Source organism: Tiliqua scincoides, chromosome 5 (assembly GCF_035046505.1).
Source record: "Tiliqua scincoides isolate rTilSci1 chromosome 5, rTilSci1.hap2, whole genome shotgun sequence".
In the NCBI taxonomy this organism is placed as follows: Eukaryota; Metazoa; Chordata; class Lepidosauria; order Squamata; family Scincidae; genus Tiliqua; species Tiliqua scincoides.
In genome coordinates, this window is record NC_089825.1 from 50,853,529 (window position 1) to 50,876,814 (window position 23,286).

Sequence of the window (23,286 nt, forward strand, 5' to 3'; positions counted from 1 at the left end):
AGGCTGAGAAAAACTTTTCTACTGGTATGTTGCTTACAATGTACTTACTCTGATAGTGTTTACAAAAAGGTTGTGAAGATCAGAATTTAAAAAGTTAAAGAATAAAAATATATCTTATGGTCTTCCTCTGTATTTTTAATAAATTACACACTGTATAATTGTTAGGTAACAATTACTGGTAGGTTATTCTTCATAATCTGACCTCAGGTAAAATCAGACAAAAATATAAGTTTTACCCCTGACTTATCCAAGGGTCGTAGAAAATTCCATGATTTTTGGCTCAAACCCCTGCCCTTGACTCATCTGTGAGATCAACTTATTGGCAAGTATCTGTGGTGAATTGAACTGCTGTTCCATTCTACTACCTGTCAATGTAAATACAGTATTTATACACCCGCCCCCTTGATATCCTATGCAGTTCATATTCACCAAACAGCCTTAATTTTTCTTTGGACAACAAGCCTGTCTCCATACAATTCCTGCTATATCACAAGCTTTCTTTGATATTTCCCTGACTTGAAAAAGTAGTGTGTTGTGCAGGGTTTGGAGGCATAGGAGCAGATTTTTTGAGTTCTTCAGTGGCAAGCAGGTATGAGGAATTATTTGTATGGTTTTCTGGTTTATGGTCATAAACTGGCAATTCAGGTGCACGTAACGAAGGATCTTTAATCACTACAAAATCATGTCGAGAGAGCAACTGAGAGCAGCAGACATAGGCGGGTTGTGCATTGTTCTGTGAACTGACAAATTGTTTAATGAATAATCACATGCCCCTTCAAGGGACAATGTCCTGTTGGTCTTTCTGTAATCAATGATCTGGAAGCTGAAACTCACAAAAATAACACCCTGGCTAGGTTTTGAGGTTATGAAAGGTTTGTGCTTATAGGTGATTGACTATAATTTGAATCTCACTCTCAGGTATTGATTCTGAAGGACATGCAGCTAATTTTGTAGAAACGGAACAAATTGTACATTACAATGGGAGCAAAGCTTCTTTTGTTCAGGTACATTTTTTGTGTTATACTGGGTTCAGTGATTCTTAATACTTTATTCCATCTTAATGTTGGCTCACTTTTTGTTAAAATAAAAAGGCCAATTGGGAGGTTGTGTTGATTACAATATTACACTTTTCTGTTCCCTTTTGTTTTTCAGACACGTGGATCAATTCCTTTTTTCTGGTCACAGAGACCAAATCTCAGATATAAACCAAAGCCACAGATCAACAAAACAGTAAATCATGTATGTTCATAGATATCTATATTTCCTGCTTGTCCCTCCCCCCACTCTTGCAAGACAAGATTAAAAACCTGATTCTAGTTATTATAATAAACTGGAACATTCTTAGAAAACTGTTGCTATACTGTGGGGTGTGTTCCTAAAGGACAAGTAAAGTATTGCTTTGAAAGCTCGAGAAAGTTTGGTGTTGATGCATTAGAATACTCAAGTTCACAAGTCCTCCCCTCTAAGGATTTGTTATTTGTTTTGGTAAACAGTTTGAATAAGCACATGTGCTATGTTCTTTCTGCAGATGGATGGCTTCCAAAGACACTTTGACTCTCAGATTATTAGCTATGGAAAACAAATGATTGTTAACCTGGTATGTGTTCAGTTCATTTAATTTTGTATCCATGTTTAGTGAAATGTGACTGAATCCTGTTATAGGACTTCTGTTTTCTTCGCAGGTTAATCAGAAGGGTTCAGAAAAACCTCTTGAACAAACATTCGCACAAATGGTAAACAGCTTGGGAAATGGAATGGTCAGGTATATGTCAACTGAAACCTATACACCTGTTTGCATCAGTGTTTTGATGAACTGGTTGTTTAAGTGATGTGATAGAACTTGGCTGTTCAGTCTTTGTATGCAAAGCACTTTGTATGCAAAGCACTATGATGCTAACTCACTTAACACGTGCAACTCATTCACATGATGGAGTTGCACAGAAATTTAATTTGAAACTTTAAATGAATTGCTTTGTGGATGTGCAAAAAAATAAGAGCCAGGGCAAGATTCGTTCCCATGACCCCCAGAAAGCTGAAGTTTACCTTTCCACCATGCCAATAATTGCAGTGGCTCTATGATTTATTGAAGTAAATGTGCAAGTTCTAAGGATCCCCATGTGAAACCAACCTTCAGAACACCAAAGGGTGGGATGGAGATGTAAAATACTCTGCTTGGGCAGTGGAACAAGATCTGGGGAGACTGAAGCTGGTTCTCCACTGTGGTGATGGAAAAGTCTTTCACACATTGGTCAAGGATGACTGAGTTGTATGGTAGGTGTGGATGGAAGATTTGGAAATTGGAGCTGTAGCTTTTGATTTGTAAGCAAAACACTTGTTTTTGTCTAAGCGAGGATTCTAAAATTTATAAACTTGTTACTGGAGAAGACTGCAGACAGTGTATACTATAAACTTTAGTTCTGCCCATGAAGTTGGCAGACTTAATATTGAATAATTGCTCCTTGTTAGGTAGGAAGCATGTGTGTATGTACAACAGTAACATTACTTACCTGTACACTCTCTTCCTTCAGCAGAGACCTGTTCGACTGATTCAAGCACTTATATAGTATTTTAACTCATGTGTGGTTTCTCTGCCCAGATATATAGCATTTGACTTCCATAAAGAATGTAGTCATATGAGGTGGGATCGGCTCCAGATTTTGTTGGATCGACTAATTGACCAGCAAGATGAATTTGGGTAATATATGCAACTACAGTATGCAAGCATTTTGTTGTGGTTAGAAGTTACATGTATGAATCATGCACACCAGATTAGCAGTAAAAAAAAAACTGCAGCTTGATGCTAAAGGAAAGTAGCATTGCTCTAGTCCAGGTGTCTCCAAACTTTTTGGCCAGAGGGCTGCATCAATTATCTGGTGTGGTGTGGAGGGCTGGAAAAATTTTTAAATATAAAATTTAAATAAATAAATTAGAGATGGAACTTAGATGAGTGAATAAATGAATGAATGGGTTCATTCGTTCAACCACTCTGGCCCTCAGAACACCCTCCAGACACAATCAGAGCACAGTTCTGTTCATGTTCAGTTGAGTGGGCCAGAGGCTTTTAGGGGACAAGAGGTTGGCCGTGGGCTAGAAAGAGGCTTGCTGCGGGCCGCATCTGGCCCCCGGGCCGGGGTTTGGAGACCCCTGCTCTAGTCATTTTAAAGGACTGTGATCTGTACAGACAGAAGCCTATAAGGTAAAGCTTTACTTAAGGTAAAGAACTTACTTGAAGTAAGTTCTGTTGAAACTGATGGAGCTCACTTTCATTTGAATTTGTCCAGGACTGGGGTCCAAAATATCTGATGAGGTTTTTTCTAGTCTAATCAAACAGGGTAGCGAGCTTGTATGGTGGCATTTTACAAGTTGGTCATGTTTTGATAAAGCTGGTAACTGCAAGATGTAATTGAATTTGCATGGGTGTAAATATGTAAATGCATAGGTGCAAGGCAAGACAATTGAAGTTGTTTATGAAACTAGAAAATTTCATGCCTTTATTTTAATTTACTGACAAAGTTGAATTCCCAAAAGTTAACCAATATAAAATTGCATTCCAATTTTAACAAAATTAAGTCTCTTACAAAAAGGAAGTGCTTATACTTGGTGGAATTGGGACAATTATAAAATGAACATTCTATCTGAATTCTCATTCAGGCAAGCAGAATTTTGAGACTCCAGCTACAGAGCAGTTAGAGATAATGCTGTCCATAAGTACCAGTAGGACATTTTGTTAGTGGAACTGAAACAGACAGCAAATGAACAAAGCATTACCTGAAAGTTTCCAATAACAGCAAATAACCTGAAGGTTTCTAATAAGGAACAACTATCATGAAACCCCAAGCACTGTCTTGTATGTAAAATATATTTTCAAAGCAGAATACTTTTAAAAGTTATATTTTGCACATGCTCACCCATCCTGCCTTGCGTATTTCAGCTACTTTCTCGTTGATTCTGATGGCAAGGTGGTCATGCAACAAGAAGGAACATTCCGTAGCAATTGTATGGACTGTCTGGACCGAACAAATGTGATTCAGAGCCTTCTAGCACGTCGCTCTCTCCAAGCACAGCTGCAGGTTGAAATTTTCTTCTAGCCTTTCCGTCTTGTTGCTGCTATTTTCTAAATGTAATAACCACCTGATATACAGAGTAGAAGTAATGGAGAACATTTTTAAAAGCTTTTTTTTACCTTGGTGCAGTGAAACCGCTGTGTTCTCAGGGCTGCAGACTCTTCAGACTCTTCCTGGTTGCTTGGGGGAAAAGAGTCTCCAGTGTCATGCCAGAAAGCATTGTGACCAGGAAGAGAATGCATCACAATGCATTCTTGGACAACATTAAATTAAAGGAGTAGCTTGGAAGGTTGCCTGAAGTCTTGGACAACATTAAATTAAAGGAGTAGCTTGGAAGGTTGCCTTAAGCCTTGAAAATTCAGCAATTTCACTGCACTAAGGTAAAAACAAAAGCTATTTTAAATGTTCTCCATTACTTCCATTCTCTCTCTTTAAAGGTAGTCCCTGGAATCTGTAGAACCGTGGTTAACTGAAACTGTAGATACTGAATCCATTGATACTGGTGTACACCTGTATTAGAAATACAGATTTTGAGAGGAAATACAATAACATACTTTTTCAACATTTAAAAATGTTTAAATCTGTGCAGTGCCGCTATTAGCAGAATTTCAGTGAATTTCTAAGCAGAGGTTTCTGTCTTTTTATTGTAGAGATTAGGCGTTTTGCATGTTGGCCAGAGAATTGAAGAACAAGTAGAATTTGAGAAACTTTATAAAAATGGTAGGTCTCACTTTTGCTTGCCAAGTAAAAGTTGCCCTGTGTGCTATTTATTGCCTTTTAAGAAAATGTTGTTCTTTGTTCACAGCATGGGCTGATAATGCGAATGCTTGTGCCAAACAATATGCTGGAACAGGTGCCTTAAAGACAGACTACACAAGGTAAGTTTGAGCCAGTCTTCCTGTGGGGGCTGGGGGGGGGGGAGAAGTGCATTGATTCAGTCAAAGCATCCAACTACATACTGGTATCTGAAAAACAAACTATGGTAGTTAATGTGGAAGAAAACATGCAACACTTAACAGTAAATAAACATGTTGACATATTAAATGCTTTGATGTATGTTGCTTAATGAGCCTAATTAGCCTCTCAAAAAGCACCTTCCAACAATTATTCATCACTGTCAAAAATATAATAATGATAAAAATTTTCTAAAACTAGCCAATTGAACCGAACGTTTGGTATAATACGAGGGTCGCCCAGAAAGTAATGCACCACATTTTTTTCTTCAACAATTATTTATTGAACACAATGAAACTTACACACAAGAAAGAATGATGTTTCTTCTACACTCCCTATTTTTCCACATAATCTCCGTCCAGTTCTATGGCCTTCCTCCAGCGAAGCACAAGGGCATGTATGCCCTGTCGGTACCACTCCTTGTTCTGGTCACGAAGCCATTTCTGCACTGTGCGAATCACCTCTTCGTCATCCTCAAAATGTCTTCCGCGAATGGCATCCTTTAATGGCCCAAACAAGTGGAAGTCTGAGGGAGCTAGGTCAGGGCTGTAGGGTGGATGGGGTAACACAGTCCAACCCTGTTTAGTGATGTGTTCCGAAGTCCTCAAACTTGTGTGAGGCCGAGTGTTATCATGTTGAATCAAACATTCACCTGGGTTGTTATGGTGCCGAAGTCGCTGGAAGCGCTTCTTGAGTTTGGTTAATGTCTTCACATAAGCTTCAGAATTAATGGTGCTGCCTCTTGGCATCACATCAATGAGTATGACGCCCTCACAGTCCCAAAACACAGTGATCATGACCTTACCAGCGGAAGCAGTTGCTTTGAATTTTTTCTTCTGTGGAGATTGAGGATGACGCCATTCCATCAACTGTTGTTTTGTTTCGGGCTCAAAATGGTGAACCCAAGTTTCATCACCTGTCATAATCCTGGACAAGAACGCTTCCCCCTCATCTTCAAAACTTTTCAGCAACTCAGAAGAAATGTTTTTTCTGAGAGATTTGTGGTCCACTGTAAGATAGCGCGGAACCCATCGTGCACACACTTTTGAGTAATCAAGAGCACGGATGATTGCATCCACACTTCCTTTGCTGATTGACAGCTTCAGTGCCAACTGCCTAGTCGTTTTGCATCTGTCCTCGCGAATGAGCACATCAGCAAGCTGCGTCTTGTCAGGTGTGACAGCCGTGGATGGCCGCCCCGAACGCTGCAAATCTTGGAGCTCTGCCGAACCGCCTTCTAATGGCCTCCCCCTCTGTGCCCAGCGACTAACCGTACTTCTGTCGACTGCAGATTCTCCATAAACTGTACACAAACGTTTGTGAATGTTCCCAACAGTTTCTTTTTCCACAGTGAGAAATTCAATGACGACACGCTGCTTGTAACGTACATCACTTACAGACGCCATTTCGAAACACTGCTGCAGCTATGCTATCTGTCTGAAGAAACCAAAAATTTGTGTGCGCACTCCTGAAAATTCAAATAATGTATATCTAAAGTTTCGCATTTGTACCATTACTGTAGGCTGAGAAAAAAAATGTGGTGCATTACTTTCTGGGCCACCCTCATAAGAGTCATCTCTTCTTGAGCTGGAGTAACATTTGGATGATGGGAAGCACTATTGAGCTCTCTTATCAATACTTGACATCGGGCTTAAATGTCTAATTATTTGGAAGTGCTCCCTTTTTTTGGTAAAGCTAATGTATACTTTTTAAAATACAGAACTGGAAAGAGAACTCAGTGGGGCCTACTAATGGATGGGTGGAACTCTCTAATACGCTACTACAAAAACAACTTTTCGGATGGTTTTAGACAGGTAAGGACTTCTTGACTGTTGCTTCTTTGGTTTAGGACTATCAGGTGTGCTTAGCAGAAATCCCTGATTTTCTCCCAACTTTTCTGTCTATGTGGTGGTAAATGGAGGCTTGCAGGAGAAGAGAGGACAAAGCTGTGTGGCTTGGAAAATATTCCATGAAGGGATCTGTAACTTGACAGACCAGCAAATGGAAGGTGACTCCAGAGATGGGGAGATGCAGTGTGAAAGATGGGGAGTGGGTCTATACTAGATGGGGAATACTGGGGGCAAAGAGAGAAAAATCAAAGGGCTGAAAAAACTTGTTACATTTGTATCCTGCTCTTGTATCTTGGAGCAGTTGGTGACACACAGCGAAAGGTTATCATTTCACATTGTCATAGCAAACTTGTGAGGGAGGTAGAATGACTGAGTATTTGAACTTGGGGTTTCCAGATCCACACTCTGCATCCTAACCACTATATTATGCTTTTCACCAAGGGACTGGGAGATAGTAATTAGAGAAGGGACAATGTAATCTGTAGGAATGAGAGAGAGAAGTATACTCAGCAGAGGCATCTTGAAGTTGCTGTAATGTGACAGAAAAAAGAACTACACTAAGAGAAATTATAAATTCCTAGACCAGTCCCTACTGCCCAGAGCACAGCTAAGCTTGGTAACCAGATTGGATTTTTGGAGGTGCTGTCTTTCAGTCAACTTTAAACCCTTTGGATTCTTTGCAGGATGCTATAGATCTGTTTCTTGGAAACTATTCAGTGGATGAAGTAGATTCTCTCAGTCCTCTTCGTGTTCACACAGACTGGAAATTCTTGGCTGTAAGGATTCTTACTCATCTTTGACAAGCTCTTTTATAACAATGTTTTAGTTCACTGCATTAAGCATGTGGGTGGGTGGGAGAGCAGAACTCCTGCAGATAAGGGGGCCTGCCTATATTGCCTCTTACTTACATTTTTCTTTCTTTCACAGTTGCCTATTATTATGGTGGTCGCTTTCTCAATGTGCATTATATGTTTGCTTATGGCTGGTAAGTTATGTATAATTTGTTAATTTACATAAATCATAACTAGTGGCAATGGTATGTGGACAATTGGGCAGAGACTCTAGGAGTAGTGATTATATTTTCGTGGCTAGGCCTGAGCAGTGCATGGGTGAGTGATTGCAAACACTGTGGTTAATCAGGTGAGGAACATAACAGATAACCTAAGTACTGTGGGAGGAGCTCAGTGAACCAACAAGCAGAGGAGTCCAGGAAAATCTCCTTGAGCAAAGTGTGAAATAGTCTCATTGAACCTTAGAGCCAGAAGGTGATTGAAGGTCATCTAAACCGGTCCTCTGACCTAAGACAGAATCCTCTGTACATCAGTGCATGGACAGTTTTGCCCATGTCCTCTGCAAACTAATATGTTGCCAGTAAAATTGAAGGCCAAAGAAAGTGCATAGCACTGGAAGTGCCTGCAGTAAAGGCATAGTTTTGGTAGCTGCGTGTTCCAGCTTGTTCAGGTATTGGAAATTGGCGCTTAACCACTGTCAAGTTGATACTAACAACAGAATGGGGTTTTCAGATATGCATTATCAGTGTTGTGTTCCAGAAAAACCATGTACAGTGTTTGTGTGCTTTATGGGGGGGGGACACAAACTTTCCTTTTTCGTATGCCTCTCCCCCCAAAGCACACAAACTATGTGAGAGGGTAGGAGAACTGCAGGTGTAGGAGCTTCCTTAGCTATATTTTGGTGTTCAGATTGATATATACTCTTGATCTAGATGACTGACGTCTAGAATCTTAGACACACTTACTAGGGAGTTAGCCTCATTGATCACAATGGCAGTTTGAAGTATGCATGTGTAAGACTGTACTATCAGACACTATTCCCTGACATAATCAAACCTCCCACATAATTTATTAAATTGGAGAAATATATTCTCCTGCAAGTGGACTCTAGTCTACAATGACTTTGTTCTGCAAGGAGCTTCTTGATGTCGATCAGATCTGGCTTTACAATCATGGCCTACTGGTGTTGGTTCCATTTATCAGAAAGCCAGTGGACTTTTAGGCTCAAGAGTTGGAAGTGTCAAAATTTTATTTTTGAAAGTTGGGAATTTTCAGTGTATCTGTTACAGATGGCTCAAGAGTTGTAGTTCTGTTCATGTAGAAGAGAAACTTACTCTTTTTAGGAGGGATCTTTCTACACACTTCATTTCCTGTTATGCCCAAACTCCCATGTCTGAACATCTTAGAGAATGTCATGCTATTATCAGTCTTTTCTCTGTGTGCTAAGTTTAGTACCAAATGATTCTTAGTGCGGGAGGGGGCTGGAGGAACCTCTGCTCACTGCAATTCATGGAAAAGCTTTTAGGCACTCAGTGGAACTCTGTAAATTTATTCATTAACTAACAACTTAGGATAGGTAACAGTTACATCCTGTTAACAAAGGATAGAAGTGTGTGTGGTCACTTTGTTCCGAACCTTATGCAAAGGAAGACCCACTCACATTCCTACTTTTCCCTGTGCCATGCTGATGTGACAGTGTTCCTGCTCTTTTCCCACCCTTCTGATCTTGTCCGTATAACATGCTTGTCTCTGGATTACAACTGAGGAGCCAGCTTTTCCTAGTTCATACAAAGAAATACTTCCCACCATGATGATTCAGATTCTGCCAGTAATATCAACAAACATAATATAGGAAAAAAACAGCCTGGCTTATGGATCTGGAATACAGTCCAAATTCAGAAATAGTTGTTTCAGCAGACCTGTATTACTGTACTGTTTGCTGTTAATTCCTAAACATTTTTATGTCATTAAAAACGATTATGTTCCACAGGTGATACATGGACAGAGACATTGGCCTACGTGCTGTTTTGGGGAAGCGCAAGCTTTGGAACTCTTGCTATCATCCTTTACAATGGCAAGGATTTTGTAGATGCGCCCAGACTAGTCCAGAAGGAGAAGATGGACTGAATTTGTGTGTGTGGAAAGCGGCTTGGTAGGGATGGCTCCTCAAGCCACACCTGGAGCCTCTACTGACCTGCTTTCCACACCAACCAACCATCTTTTTAGCTTTCATCTTTGCAGGGTGAAAAAGTGAATCTGATTTGTCCCTTGGTGGAGGAGACAGACTATTCTAGTTCTGCAGTCACAATGATGTTTGGAGTATTGTATTTACTGGGAGTTCGCGCACACATGTCGGAGGCCGAACAGATGAAAGCCAAATTCAACTGTGATCCTTTAGTATATTAACTGGATTCTTGAAAGGGTTTGCCAGGCTTCACAGCACAGCAATGTAGTTACTGTCATACCTTTTTGAGATAGCTTAGCCTTTCCAAGAAGATACTGTTCTACTAATGTTTCAAGATCTAGCTGCTGCTGGATTATATTGATACTAGTAAAGGCCTTGCTTGTTAACAATAATGAATCCTGCTGCTTAATTAAACTTCCAAATGGAGTATCCTTATATTCAAAAGAACTATCAGTGTAGCAAGCGCAGGGTTTTATGTGTGTGTTTTGTTTCTGTGTGCATATATACCTATGCACATTTTCTTCAAAGCAGAAGTGTGTCTTAAATTTTTCCTGTCAAAATGCAAGTCTTTCCTGCCTATTCTGGGACTGCTGATGCAATATTCTGTTAAAATCATTGAGAGGATAAGGTGTACAATTGGGTATGGAATGTGTCTTGTGCTGCTTTAATGATTACAGTCCTTAGAAAACTTAGATGACAACTTTCATTGCAATTTAAAAGTTGAAATTGTTTGTCTTTTTAAAAAAGATATAAATGGAATCAAAGAATGTAAAAAAAGAACCTGCCTATTTGAACCCTCTTATGCTAAAGGTCCAAAGTATTTGTTTCTTTCTGAAGTCACAAATACAGAAGAGATTTCCTGTTAGTTTTGCCAACCAGCTGCTGCTTATGTTGCCTTGGTTTTAGTAGGGTTAATTTGCAGAAGAGAGAATGATGCATTTTCTTGGACTAAATTCCATATTTGCACTTGGGATCAGCATCAGCTTGCTTTTTGTGCATGATACGATTATATTTCTTTACAACTGTAACTTTCTGTGAAAATGACTAAACTATAAGAATAGCCTTGTGCTGGTTATCAATAAATGTGTCTCAAACTTAGTGCTTCCAAGCTTTATATTGAAACTAGATTATCTGAATCAAGGACCAATTTTAAATACTTTGTCATCCATTTTCTAATTACCTGTGTTCAGAACCAGACATGAATCTGCTTCAGGTACTGTGCATTAATATATTTCCTGTAATTACAGCTGTATATTCAAGATTGCAATTATGAATTTAAATATTAGAACACGTAGACTGCTAGGGTTAATACAGTTTCACTCAGAGCTAAAAGATAACACACTGCTGCAGTGTGCTCATTGTATGCTTGAACATACTGTACATACCATACAAATGGCAACTGCTAATTTTAACCTTGAATTTTGAGAGCCTCTTTGAATTCCAATATCTCCCAATCACTTCTAATAAATATATGAAATTCCTGTTTTAAGATAATTGTTGGCAAAGTTTGACTGAAAATATCCAAGTTATCCACTTAAATGTGTAGAAAAATGAAGACAACCGCGTATATATTAAATATTTGATTTGTCAGATAGTGTGTTCTAACTCATTCTTCCCATACATTTTAAGAACTGGCTGCAGTTAAGAAATCTTAGGCAGCTAAACCCAGCTCAGACCTAAACTATTTTAGACTGGGAGATTGTCTGTATTCCAGTGCTTTGTAAAGAGGTTGCATTTCTAAATTCTCATGCAATGTACTCAAACAATAAAACTTCAGTCTTTTTTAAGTACTGACTTTGGCGTTTGCATCTTGAATAATAAAAACCAAGTGTGTGAGAGCTGCTGGTCTTCTAAAGCAGTGTTTCTCAAAGTGTGATCTGAGCCATCAGCTGCCTCTCCATGGCGTGGCTCCTGGCTTCTCCAGTGGGTCAAGGGCATCCTGAGAGATCAGAGCTGTGAAGTCTCCCAAGGCTTGCTGTGGGATTTGGGGTTGGTATGCCAAGCCGTGCAAAAGGCTGCAAGGTAGGAGGGTATGCATATAAAATTGTTGATCTGCCACAGCAGATAGCTTGAGAATGGAAATGTTTCTTAAATGCTAGAGGGCACATATCCCTTCCCCATGCATATATAATTTATACTGCTACCTGAAGGGTTTCATCAGCTTCTCTGGGGAATGTTTCCAGAGACCAGCTACATAAAATGCATGCCAAAAGTTGACCACACACTTCAGAACCAATGCAGGTTAAGTTTATTAGCACACAATAAGGCTTGATTTGGATGGGGATAATCAACTCGTAGATTCCTAGGTAGGACACTTTTAAAAAAAATTAACATGTATCTGTTCCAGTTTACCCTAAGAATTAGAAGCTAAAGTACACAATAGCTCATATCACATTTATTAAATGCACTTTAAATTCTAGGAATGGTTTTAAGGCACAGGAGTTTAAAGAAAATGTCACTTCATTCTTGGTAAAAGACTAGAACAGAAAATCCTACTCTTAAAAGTAGTCTGTGTGTCAATCCACACAGTGACTGGTAAAACATACTAAAGCTGTACATATGGCACAGTCAACCTATGATCTCAAAATGTTTCAAGCACTCAAAAAAATAGCAGGGTGATGAAGCCACAGCAAGTGGCATAAACCCTCTATTCGTGCTTTTAAATAATTATGGCTACCACCTATTTTACAGCAATCCTGATGTCTATTCTAGGACAGCTAGAAAGAATGGGGTTTCTAAAAATGAATGGCAAGAACAGCAGATCAATTGTGCCTTTTTAAAGAGCAGCTACTAAAGGCCCAACAGGAAAGGAGCTGAAAGAGACAAAACATAAGTCTCTCTCCAATGTGAAAAGGGGGCTAGTAGCTTCATCTCTACCCCAAAATCTCAGTTATCACACTCTCAGTAAAACCCCAAAACAAACATTAATATGGTGGCAGAGTGAAATTCTGGAGGAAGAAGCAGAGAGTTTTGTTTACTACATGGGCAATGTGGTAACCACATGTTTTCATGCTTGATGTATGGAAACTATAAAACAGAGGTCAGTATTCCCAGAAAAAACAAATGTAAGTCTGGGTATCACTGCATACATGTGCAATTGCAGGGAGTCACTTTGTGCTGTTTTTAGTGACTACAGGTTCCTTCCCCATTAACCAAAGTGTTCTTCCTATTTCTCCCTTGAGAAAGGGTAGATAAACCACAAATCACTCTGGATAATGCTGCATGTGCTTTGTCAACAAATCCCTTCGGTAGTATCCCCATGTGTACAATGCGCAGCATGCAACACAAAGCTTTCAACCTCTGAATTCGAACTGCCAGCTTAGGGGAAATAAGTGCCTGCAAGAACATGCTGTATAACCATTCTTCTGGCAGGCTCCTGGGATCTTTGGCAGTGTTGACTAATAATGATGTCGGTATGAAGCTGGAGTTGGGCCTTTCTCTATATGTTTGAGGTGACATGAATGGCAAAGCAAATGTTCATCCAGTGGGTAACAGCGATGTCCATCTTCATCATTGAGTTCCATTCCACAGTCCTACAAAAGAGGGGAAAGAGAACCACTCTTGAGAATGCATGTTCACTTTCAATGGTCCAAAGTTGTACACATTAATGAGGATCTCTCAAATAACTCATGCTATTATGAAAAAGATCAGTTTCTGTGATAAGAACATGAAAGTACTTAAGACTTCCAACATTACATTTAGAAATGTCTCCCTGGAACTTATATCTGAAAAAGACATTGAAGTGTTTTGCCATAAGCATCACACAGGAAACTTTCACATGATGGAATGCCTCTCCAGAAAATACTTACTTAGAGAATGTGAAGACCCTACACACAAACTGTAGTGGATTCCACAAGGACTGTTACCCTGCAGATGCCTGATCTTGTCTGATCTCAGAAGCAAAGCAGGGTCAGGCCTGGTTAAAACTTGGATGGGAAACTGCTTGGGAATACGGGTGCTGCAGGCTTCTACCATAGTCTTTTGAGACTGAAGGTTGCCAACCATTTAGTGGATTCCACTGGATTTAATCCAGATAGTGTGTCCCCTATGAATGTACATGGTGGGGGAGAATGAACCAATAATTCACTGCTTACTAGCACTTCCACTGTGGAGAAATCATTCAAATCAAAACTGATTTTGCAGGGAAAATACCATACTTCCCATAGTTAGCTCACAGGATATATTTGAAACGAATGTGTGAAACAATACAGAGATTTGAAGCAGTTCGCTGCAAATGACATGATGCTTAGTTGCCCTGTTTTGGAAAATAACTGGGCCACTGGGGAAGGACTTGAGAATAAAAAGCAACTGACATCTGTAGGGCACTGGGACATCCTTGGATGAAGATATAAACAAACTATTACTCCAATTTTCAGCAGGTTATGAACATCCAAGTTCTTACATACACCTTACACCAATACACCAATACAGAGGATATTTATACATTGTAAAAAAATATGTAGCTTATATTAATCCTTATATCAGCATGGGGGGAGATGGGGGAAGACGATTACAGTTATCCACGCAGCAGTCATGACACAGAACTACAATCATGTAATTCTCTTGGGGTCTGGAAACTTCAGTTGGTGTGCAATACTGTGACTAGAACAGTCTTGAGCACCTGGATGGATGGAGCACATTACACCTGTGCTCTTTGACTTGCATGGACTTCCATTTGTTTTCAAGCACAATTCAAGGTGTTGTTACTACCTCTAAATCCCTACATAGCTTAGTATTGGGGGGCATGGAAGAATTATCTCCTCTTGCAAAACATACTCTGCAATAGATACAAGAGGTTCTGCTTCACATTCAACAGCTGTCTAAAGTTGGGGGGAGGGGATAGAAGGCAAGGCCTTCTTGGTGGCACCCCCCTGACTATCAAATTCCTTTGCAAAGGTGACCCAGCTTGCAGCAAAAAAGGTTTGTTTCATTTGTCTTTTCTTTTTCCTCAACCAGTTAAGAAGCAAGCAATACAGTTTTTAAATCGTCACTGTAGATTTTAAGCTCCTCAGGGCAGGGATCTATCTTCCCTCTGCTGTAAAGTTCCACATACATTGATGCACTGTATCCATACATTTTACATGGAAAATATATCTGACATATTTTCCAGATACAGTGGACTTTGTTTTGTAATATTTTATGTAGTGTTTGTAGAGACCGGCTGGCCTACCTCACAACGGTAACAATCCACATGGTAGTCTTTGTCCATTGACACAACACGGATAGTCTCATCAGATCCCTGAAAGCATTAAAGAAAAGTCAAGGAAAAGGTTTTAAAACACGGAGATGTATGTAACATGGAATTGCTCTGAGCTGTGTGAATATTTCCTCTGCAAAGTAGATGAACATACGTTTAGACGGTAGCTAGAAAAACATGCACCATTTAAAAAAACAAACTGCAGGTACGCTTTGCACAAAGCTTCTGCAGTTTCTTCAGGCAAGGCAGACCAAATGGGTTCAAGCCTTCTCAAAAATACTAATAACTTCTGATCATATTGACTTAGGTTAAAACAATGCTGAGTGTGAGAAACTGTCATTTAAGCAGGGAGTGTTATCTTTTTAAGAACTGCTCCCAAGCATTCCTCATGCATTTGTGTACTCAGCAGCAAGAGAAAAACAACAAGCAAAATCATCAGGTTCCAAGTTCTTTGCCAAGGACACTCACATGACTTATTATGCAAAATAAGCCTATGTACATATATTTGCTAACTGCATATAAATTATTTGGGCAATGTTATATTTTTCTCATAGATTTTTCTTTACAAGGACTGGGAAAGATAATGGACAGAGAAAGAGGGAAAAGAAACTTGGACATTTTGGGTGCAATTCAAAAAAGCATGAAAGTTCTACTGACTATAGTGGGCCTATGAAAGTTCCATTTTTTTCAATGGGATTTAGATACCACAAATTTTCATGGAACTGTATCCTTGGATCCTTGGATCCCAAATAAGCTAAAGTTAATTCATGAAACTTATAGAACAAGTTAAACAACAAATAGCTCAAGTCCCATTGCTTTCTTTAGAACTTAGTCATGACTACCTTTCAGCTGGATCAGAGCTTTGGTGTTTAGCTGATCATTGTCATGCTCCAACACCTAGAAATCTGGGGGCTTAAAACAAGACTGCTATAAATAATTATGGACTTTAGCACTCTTGAGAAACAGGAGAAAAGAAATCTCTTTTCTTACCTCACTTGGTAGAATAGGAAGCCCACAAGCTGCACATTTTGGAGCTAAAACTCTTCATTAAAAAAAAAAATAACAGTTGAAAAAAATTACAATCAGCTTTAAAATTATTTTAATCAACATGACTTTACCAAAGAAATGTAGGTTTTCATCAGAACTTTGACTTGCATGATGAATGTAAGGCACTTCTATCTGTATGAGAGGGAGCAATTGTTTGCAAAACGTTCCCCCTTGACATACTGCATCCCATATTGATACAAAGGGTCCCCCAAATTTCAGGAGTGGATTTGTAAGCAGAAGGGAGTTTGTTTTGCGAGGACATTAAGAATTCTGCTAAATACTCCCATTTCCTCTGCAGAACTAAAAGCCCAATGCTTCTTGTAGAGGAACACCAGAGACACCAACTTAAGTTTACAGAAGTACTCAAGTCTGACACAAAATGGCAAGTTATCCTGAGAGGCATTCCCCGGCCATTTCAAAGCACTCTGCACTAGTCACGGGCACTGTTTTGAATATCCCTGCTACATTCAGGAAGTTCTTGTGCATAGCAGGGTCGTTCATAATGGCACCAGTGACCAGCACAGACTGCTTTTAATTCTTCAGAGGCAGCAGGTAAGATACACACCCCCAACCCCCTAATCCCCCAGTAAGGAACACCATATGTTCCAGGGGACCCGCACTGAGCCAGATCCGCAGATGAATAATTCGTGGATATGGACCTATACCCACTTGTACTAAAAAAAAAAAAAAAAATTTGTTAGCCTGACTCATTGGGGAATGGAATTTGCTGGTTAAAGTTTTACTACAAACAAAGTAGCCGCTCTGGTCTGCCAGCCCACTTTGTTACTTATTAAACAGGGCTCCGCTCTGTGGTGCTGCCACCCCCTCTGCCCTCCTCCTTTCCTCACAAGAGTCCTCAAGGAATGACAAATCTATATTTCCTAAGCAGGGCCCTCATAAGAAAAGCAGAAATTTCCCATTCCTAGAGGGCCCTCAAGAGGAAGAAAGGAGGGCAGCGAGAGAGGGGCTAGTAAATTGGTAGGGTAACTTTGTTAACCAGCTCCCTCAGTTAACTGGCATCTCTGTCCACCAGCCCACCCACGCTGCTAGCAGGTAAACACACAATTGAGTTTGCCAGTTTACAAATGCTGGTTAACAACGCTTATACTATAACACATTTGTGAAAACTACTTGGAAGCAGGTTTCACTGTTTCAAAGAAACAGATTGCTAACTAAGGGCCCAATCCTGTCTAATTTTCCAGCACCGGTGCAGCCATGCCAATGGGTCATGGACTGCATCCTGTGGTGGGGAGACAGTCACAGAGGCCTCCCCAAGGTATGGGACCATTTGTTTCCTTGCCTCAGGGCAGCATTGTGGTTGCATTATGGTGCTGGAAAGTTGGATAGGATTTGGCCCTGTGTAGGACTGCAGCTTTGGAATTTTCTCCTTGAATTCATTTCATCTCCTTACTTGTGGTAATCCCGGACACAGTAGATCTTGTTCTCACTGTCTACTGTGAATGGCACTCCATCCAGACATTCATTACAGATCACACAACGGAAGCAGCCAGGATGGTATGACTTCCCCAGAGCTTGCAGAATCTGCAGTAAGAGAATGGAAAGCATTCAAATGTTTTAAAAGTACAGCAAAGAAGCAATTTACAAATGATTGCACAGAATATATTGGGATTGCAACAGGTTTGTTAATTGCTCCCTTCACAGTGTGTTGCCTCATAAAATGATATACTGCCACCTGGAGTACTGTAATCAATTTGGGTAATTTTGGTGGGAAATAACCAGTAAGAGGCAGAAATTACTGTCAAGGAACAAATTATCATCACTGTAATTATAATGGCGTAAGATGCAACTGAAACAACATTCAGTCGAGGCAATGGATGTGACTTACCTAGAACGCAGAAAGAAATTCAAAATACGTGATAAGAGCATAAAAACAGCCTTGCTGGATCAGACCAAGGGCCCTTCTTGTCCAGCTTCCTGTGTCTCACTAGATGCCTCTGGGAACATGCCCTTGCATCTGGTATTCAGAGATAGGTTACCTCTAAAATTCAGAGGTTGTACATTGTTATCATGGCTTGTGACCTGAAATGGACATTTCCTCCATAAATCTGTCCAATTCCCTTTTAAAGGCACAATATCCAGTGGCAAGGAGTTTTGCAGATTAATTACATGCTGGGTAAAGAAATATTTGTCCTTTTGTCTGTTCTGACTCCCCCACCGGTCAATTTTAATCTCCTAATTCTGGTGCGAAAGGGAAAAGAACTTCCCTCTATACATCCATGCATGATTTTATAGGATTCAACCATGCCCCCACTCAGGCATTTTCTTTCTAAACTTAAGAGCCCCAAACACTGTAGCCTTTCCTTGTAAGAGAGGTGCTTTAGCCCACTAATCACTTCAGTCACTGCCTTCTGCACCTTTTCCAGTTTTACTATATCCATTTTGAGACATGGCGACCAGAACTGGACACAATACTCCAGATTTGGCCTTACCATCAATTTGTTCAATGGCATAATAATATCAGCCATTATATTCTCAATCACTTTTTAATGATCCCAAGCATGGAACTGACCTTCTTTATAGCCAATGCACACTGGGTCAATGCTTTCTTTGAGCTGTCCACTAGTGCCGTAAGACCTCTCTTCTGATCTATCAGACAGCTCAGAACCCATCAGTGTATATGTGAAATTTTAATTTCTTGCCCCAAAGCGCATCACTTCACACTTACTTACAATGAAGCACACCTGCCATTATGCTACCAATTCCCTCAGTTTAGAGCAGTCATTTTCAACCACTGTGCTGTGGCACACTGGTGTGCCACGAATGGTCTGCAGGCGTGCCATGGGAGTTTGGGGGAAGGTCATTTATTGTTAGGGCCATAGGGAGATGTGAGTGCCCCACCAACAGTATGGTGTGCCTTGTCAATTGTCAAAAAGCTGATGGTGTGCCATGAGACAAGAAAGGTTGAAAATCACTGGTTTAGAGTATTTCACAATCCATTCTGGACCTCACCACCCAGAAAAGTTTACTGTCATCCACAAATTTGGCCACCTCACTACTTATCCCCAACTTCAGTCATTTATGAACAAACTGAAAAGCATCAGTTCCAAGACGAATCCTTGGGGTACACCACTTTTATCTCCTCTCCATTGTGAAAATTTACACACACTCTCCATTTCCTGTTCTTCAATCAGCTGCTAATCTATAAGGGGACTGCAATGGCCTCTTATTTCCTAACTGGGGAGTTTTCTTAGGAGCCTTTTATGTGATACAATAACCCATTCTGTTTCACTGGCTGCTGCTTGTGGGAGGGAACACCAACGTTTTGTATTACTTGGTGCTGCAGGGAAGAAAGGAGAAAGATGTAGAGCTGCTGTTTGAAAGATGGCAGTTTCGCATCTTCCAGAATAACAAGTTCAGGTCAAAGTTCCACCTGTCCACGATACTTAGTGCCACTACCACGAGCAGACCCCCTCTCCAGACATCCTGGCCGCCAACCCTGCTGCAGCCTATGGAACTCCCAGTACAAATTAGGGATTTATATTGCTAATGCCCAGCCCTGGTTTCACTTCACATCAGCTGGATTTTTCTACTTCAGTGAGGTTCTATATACACTCTGCGTTTCACCTGAATCACTGTTCTAAATAACTGGCATTCCTCCCTAACCGCCACTTTCACTTACCATATCCATTATCAAATGGCCACAAATGAAACATCTATCTGCAGATTGTTGGAAGCCTGAATACTGTGAAGGGGGGGAAGAGAAGGAAAATTGATTTAAACTTTTTTAAAGCTGAATAAAAACACTGTCACTTTCTTTGCTGGGTAAGAGCACTAATGAGGTGCATAACCACTAAATTTCTGCATGCTTCCCAAAGCACTTTTTATTGATTCGTTTAAAGCATTCCCCCTTTTAAAGCTTCCTAAGTGCTCGTGTAATGTAATACACTTTAGAGAGTGAATTGTGAAGACTTTAGTTCAGATCTCATTTCAGTCACCAAAATATAAGGTGGACTTAAGTAGATCACAATTTTTCAGCCTCAGTCCCCAACTTGCTTGAGAAAATAATCACACTGGCTTCCATTTATATGTTATCAGAATCACCCATATAACATAGTATGTGAACATTCAGGAAGTGCTATATGAATGACTGTTATCAAGGTTAAAATTAACACTTGTATATAAACACCATTAATATTTGATGTACCAATCCTAGATTTATTGCATAGCATATTTGGTCTCAAAACTCAAGGGAAAAAATTTGTATCACCACTTGTACAGGCAAGACATATATAATTAAGGGTGCAATCCAGAGGCACCCATGAGCGCCATAAGATACATTTGCACCTCCTTGGGAGGAAGCGGGGCCAGCGTTCAGAGGTGCATCGGCCTGTGAAGGCTGACACAAACAAGACAGACAGACAGAAAACTCATGGGAAGATATTCATTCCCCCACTATACTTTGCTTTTTTCCCCCTGTCAATTTATCAACATGCACAGCTGCCACTAGGCTGAGCCACTATCACTGGGTGCCCTTGCACCAGACTCCTCTTGCACCAGTGTTCTTTTCGTGCTACATGATGCCACTCGAAGACTGGCATGGAAGAAGTAGCAATGGAAATGACAAGGTACTTACCAGGAAGTCTTCTTCACAGAATACTTTCCCATTAACAAAATAGAAGGCTTTCCCCCTCAGTTTCCGACCTGGAAGGAAAAAAATTGAGAGGGATACATAACATGTTTGAGTGCCACTTATGGGGAGCCCAAAACAAAGATTTTTTGTTTTTTTGATGTAGATTTTTTTGATGTAGCTTAATGCTGTTCAAAAACCATAAATTCTGCTTCACAAAAAAAATTCTGCTTCCCTTTCCCCTGAAAGGGGAAACATGATTGACACCAAAGAGTGCCATGTCTGCTGCAACTTGCAGTCAAACAACTTTGCTTCTTTGGCTCCTGGAGAAACAGCAGCTACTTGATTAGACTGTGAGTTGCACACTGTACAGCCCGGTCACCACCACTAGGTGGTGTGAAGCCAAGGACATCGGTAAAAGCAGGGGAGGTGCTCCACTGTTCCATGAGTGGGCACAAAAACAGTTGCAGCCACACCCTCTTAGTTTTGCTCCAGTGTTATCTGGGGTCTTGGAACTGCCCTGGCCATGGAGAGTAGGGGCATATATGATTCCCTACAGTTTGAGGAACTGGAATGTAAAGAAGCAACTGCCATTCCAATAATTTATAAACATAATAAATTTTTTTTAAAAAACAGATTATTATTAAGACTATTTGTATACCACTTTTCAATAGAAAAAAGTTCAGAAAGCAGTTTATATAGCTAAACAAACAGTTCTCTGTCCTCAAAGGGCTCATAGTCTTTAGGAAAAAAAGATGCAGAAGAAACACCAGCAAATAGAAAAGATACTATGCTGGGGTGAAGAGTGAATCTCGTGCATCCCCAGCTAAATATAAAAAGAAGGCCATTTTTAAAAGCATCTTTTTGCCCAGGAGCAGAGGCAATTCCCATACTCCAGGAGTGGGATCCTGTGCTACCACCATACTATGCACCAAGACACAACATTTGTTCTAACATTATATTTAAACAAAAATGTTTAATCTTTTCAAACTAAGAACCAGCCTTTATCTCAAAGGTACACATTTAATCTGTCCTTGTCATCCTCTTTCTTTTTCCCTCTCTCCTCTCCTCTTTCTATCTTTTCCTTCTCTTAAAAACACACACACACACAACTCTTTCAAACAAAAAAAAATGCTAAAGGTGCAACAGGTGAACTAGAAGGCTCAGGATATATCAATTGAAGACAATGAGTCTAAACCAGTGTTTCTCTAAGTTTGTTCTAAGGAGCCCTGGGGCTCCGTGAGACCCCATTAGGGGCTTCCATGAGCACATCATAAGAAGCTGCCATCTGCTTGGCTCTGTGCCATACCACACATGCATCAACACCCTGGGGCTCCCCAAGACTCCATGTATGTGCCAAGGGAGCATCATGAAACTCCCATTAAGAGTGTAAAGGGTTCCAGAGATCAGAAAGTTTGAGAGCCGCAGATCTAAACTATACAGATAGCTGACTAGGGCAGAAGATACAATTCTTCCCTTGATCAAGCTCACTGTATAGACACCAGAGGGCGCTTCCAGACAGATAAATACTGCTGTTCCAGAAAATATGAAATAAAATGCTTTGCATTTGAGGTTTGTTGTGCGAGCTGCTCCACACTAGACTGTTTCTTTGGAAGTGCCATTCTTTGTTTACTTCCTTTTTGCAAGGCATTCACATGACATCTGTCATCAAATTCTCACAATCCAATTTCTGTATTTTCTTTCCATATTTTTAAAGACCTGATTTGTGGCGATATGGGAGATATAAAATACAATGAGAGCAAGTCTGACCAGTATTAGAGGCAAAGAGCTATTATTAGACTCACCACTAGTTCAGAGGCTCCTAAACTGTGAGCCGTGGTTCCCAGGAGAACTGTGGGGAGTGGCGGAATCCTTGTGAAAAACCCGCCAACCTATACAATGTATAGGATTGTAGTCCTAATGGGGAGCCAAAGCCAATGCCCAGTAGGTCCACTGAATTAGAGGCAAAAAAAACACACATTCTTAAATAACACTGGCCACAATCCTAATCAAATTTCAAGCACTGATTTAGCTATAATGCAACCCCAAGGTAAGGTAACAAACACGCCCTTACCTTGAAGAGGCCCCCCTGACTGCCTCCCCACTGCAGGTTGCAGTGCACACCACATTGGCACAGCTATGTCAGTGCTAGAAAGTTGATTAGGATTGCGCCCACTGACATTTATCTTAAAACTTTATATTTTATTCCCCACCCAGAGAACTTTCAGGTCCAAACAGACTTTAGTGCTGACATTTCTAAACTTGGGAGGCATAAGAGCTCTATACTGTCAGAAGTAAAATGAACCGGAGCATCACTATGCAACTTGCCAAAGCGGGGACAAAATAGAGCTTTGTGTTTATTATTAAGAGTTTGAGACAATAAGCATCTGTTGATTTCTCTGCTGGTTTGTCTTCGGCAAAAGAAGGGTTGGCACAGTGTAATATGAGGCAGTATGCACATGTCTGTATATAACAGGCTACACCAGAAATGTATAGCCCACGTCACAGGGAGAGCGAAAGAAAGAAGATAAAGGCTCTGTATAAGTTACCAAGCTTCTTGTAAACCTCACAGTGTGTGTACTTTATAAGACAAGGTGTATAGGAACTTGG

At 40.3% G+C, this 23,286-nt stretch overlaps 2 protein-coding genes across 3 annotated transcripts in view; one reads left to right on the forward strand and one right to left on the reverse strand.

Moving 5' to 3' along the window:
• SACM1L (SAC1 like phosphatidylinositide phosphatase) overlaps positions 1 to 11,631 on the forward strand; it is a 40,210-nt gene extending 28,579 nt beyond the window's left edge. Inside the window, exons 9-20 of the mRNA XM_066628654.1 lie at positions 919 to 1,004; positions 1,153 to 1,239; positions 1,529 to 1,597; positions 1,683 to 1,762; positions 2,597 to 2,695; positions 3,932 to 4,070; positions 4,715 to 4,784; positions 4,870 to 4,942; positions 6,739 to 6,832; positions 7,552 to 7,644; positions 7,796 to 7,853; positions 9,650 to 11,631. Of these exons, the coding sequence (XP_066484751.1) occupies positions 919 to 1,004; positions 1,153 to 1,239; positions 1,529 to 1,597; positions 1,683 to 1,762; positions 2,597 to 2,695; positions 3,932 to 4,070; positions 4,715 to 4,784; positions 4,870 to 4,942; positions 6,739 to 6,832; positions 7,552 to 7,644; positions 7,796 to 7,853; positions 9,650 to 9,786 (1,085 nt within the window). The 3' untranslated portion in view covers positions 9,787 to 11,631. The remainder of the gene's footprint in view (positions 1 to 918; positions 1,005 to 1,152; positions 1,240 to 1,528; positions 1,598 to 1,682; positions 1,763 to 2,596; positions 2,696 to 3,931; positions 4,071 to 4,714; positions 4,785 to 4,869; positions 4,943 to 6,738; positions 6,833 to 7,551; positions 7,645 to 7,795; positions 7,854 to 9,649) is intronic.
• Positions 11,632 to 12,087: 456 nt separating this feature from the next.
• LIMD1 (LIM domain containing 1) overlaps positions 12,088 to 23,286 on the reverse strand; it is a 44,698-nt gene continuing 33,499 nt past the window's right edge. The window contains exons 4-9 of one of the 2 annotated variants that reach the window (XM_066628062.1): positions 20,683 to 20,750; positions 19,729 to 19,791; positions 17,500 to 17,630; positions 16,032 to 16,083; positions 15,015 to 15,083; positions 12,088 to 13,377 (exon numbers count right to left, since the gene is read on the reverse strand). In XM_066628062.1, coding sequence (XP_066484159.1) covers positions 13,243 to 13,377; positions 15,015 to 15,083; positions 16,032 to 16,083; positions 17,500 to 17,630; positions 19,729 to 19,791; positions 20,683 to 20,750 — 518 coding nt within the window. In that variant the 3' untranslated portion in view covers positions 12,088 to 13,242. The remainder of the gene's footprint in view (positions 13,378 to 15,014; positions 15,084 to 16,031; positions 16,084 to 17,499; positions 17,631 to 19,728; positions 19,792 to 20,682; positions 20,751 to 23,286) is intronic. The other variant, XM_066628063.1, reaches the window with a different exon arrangement.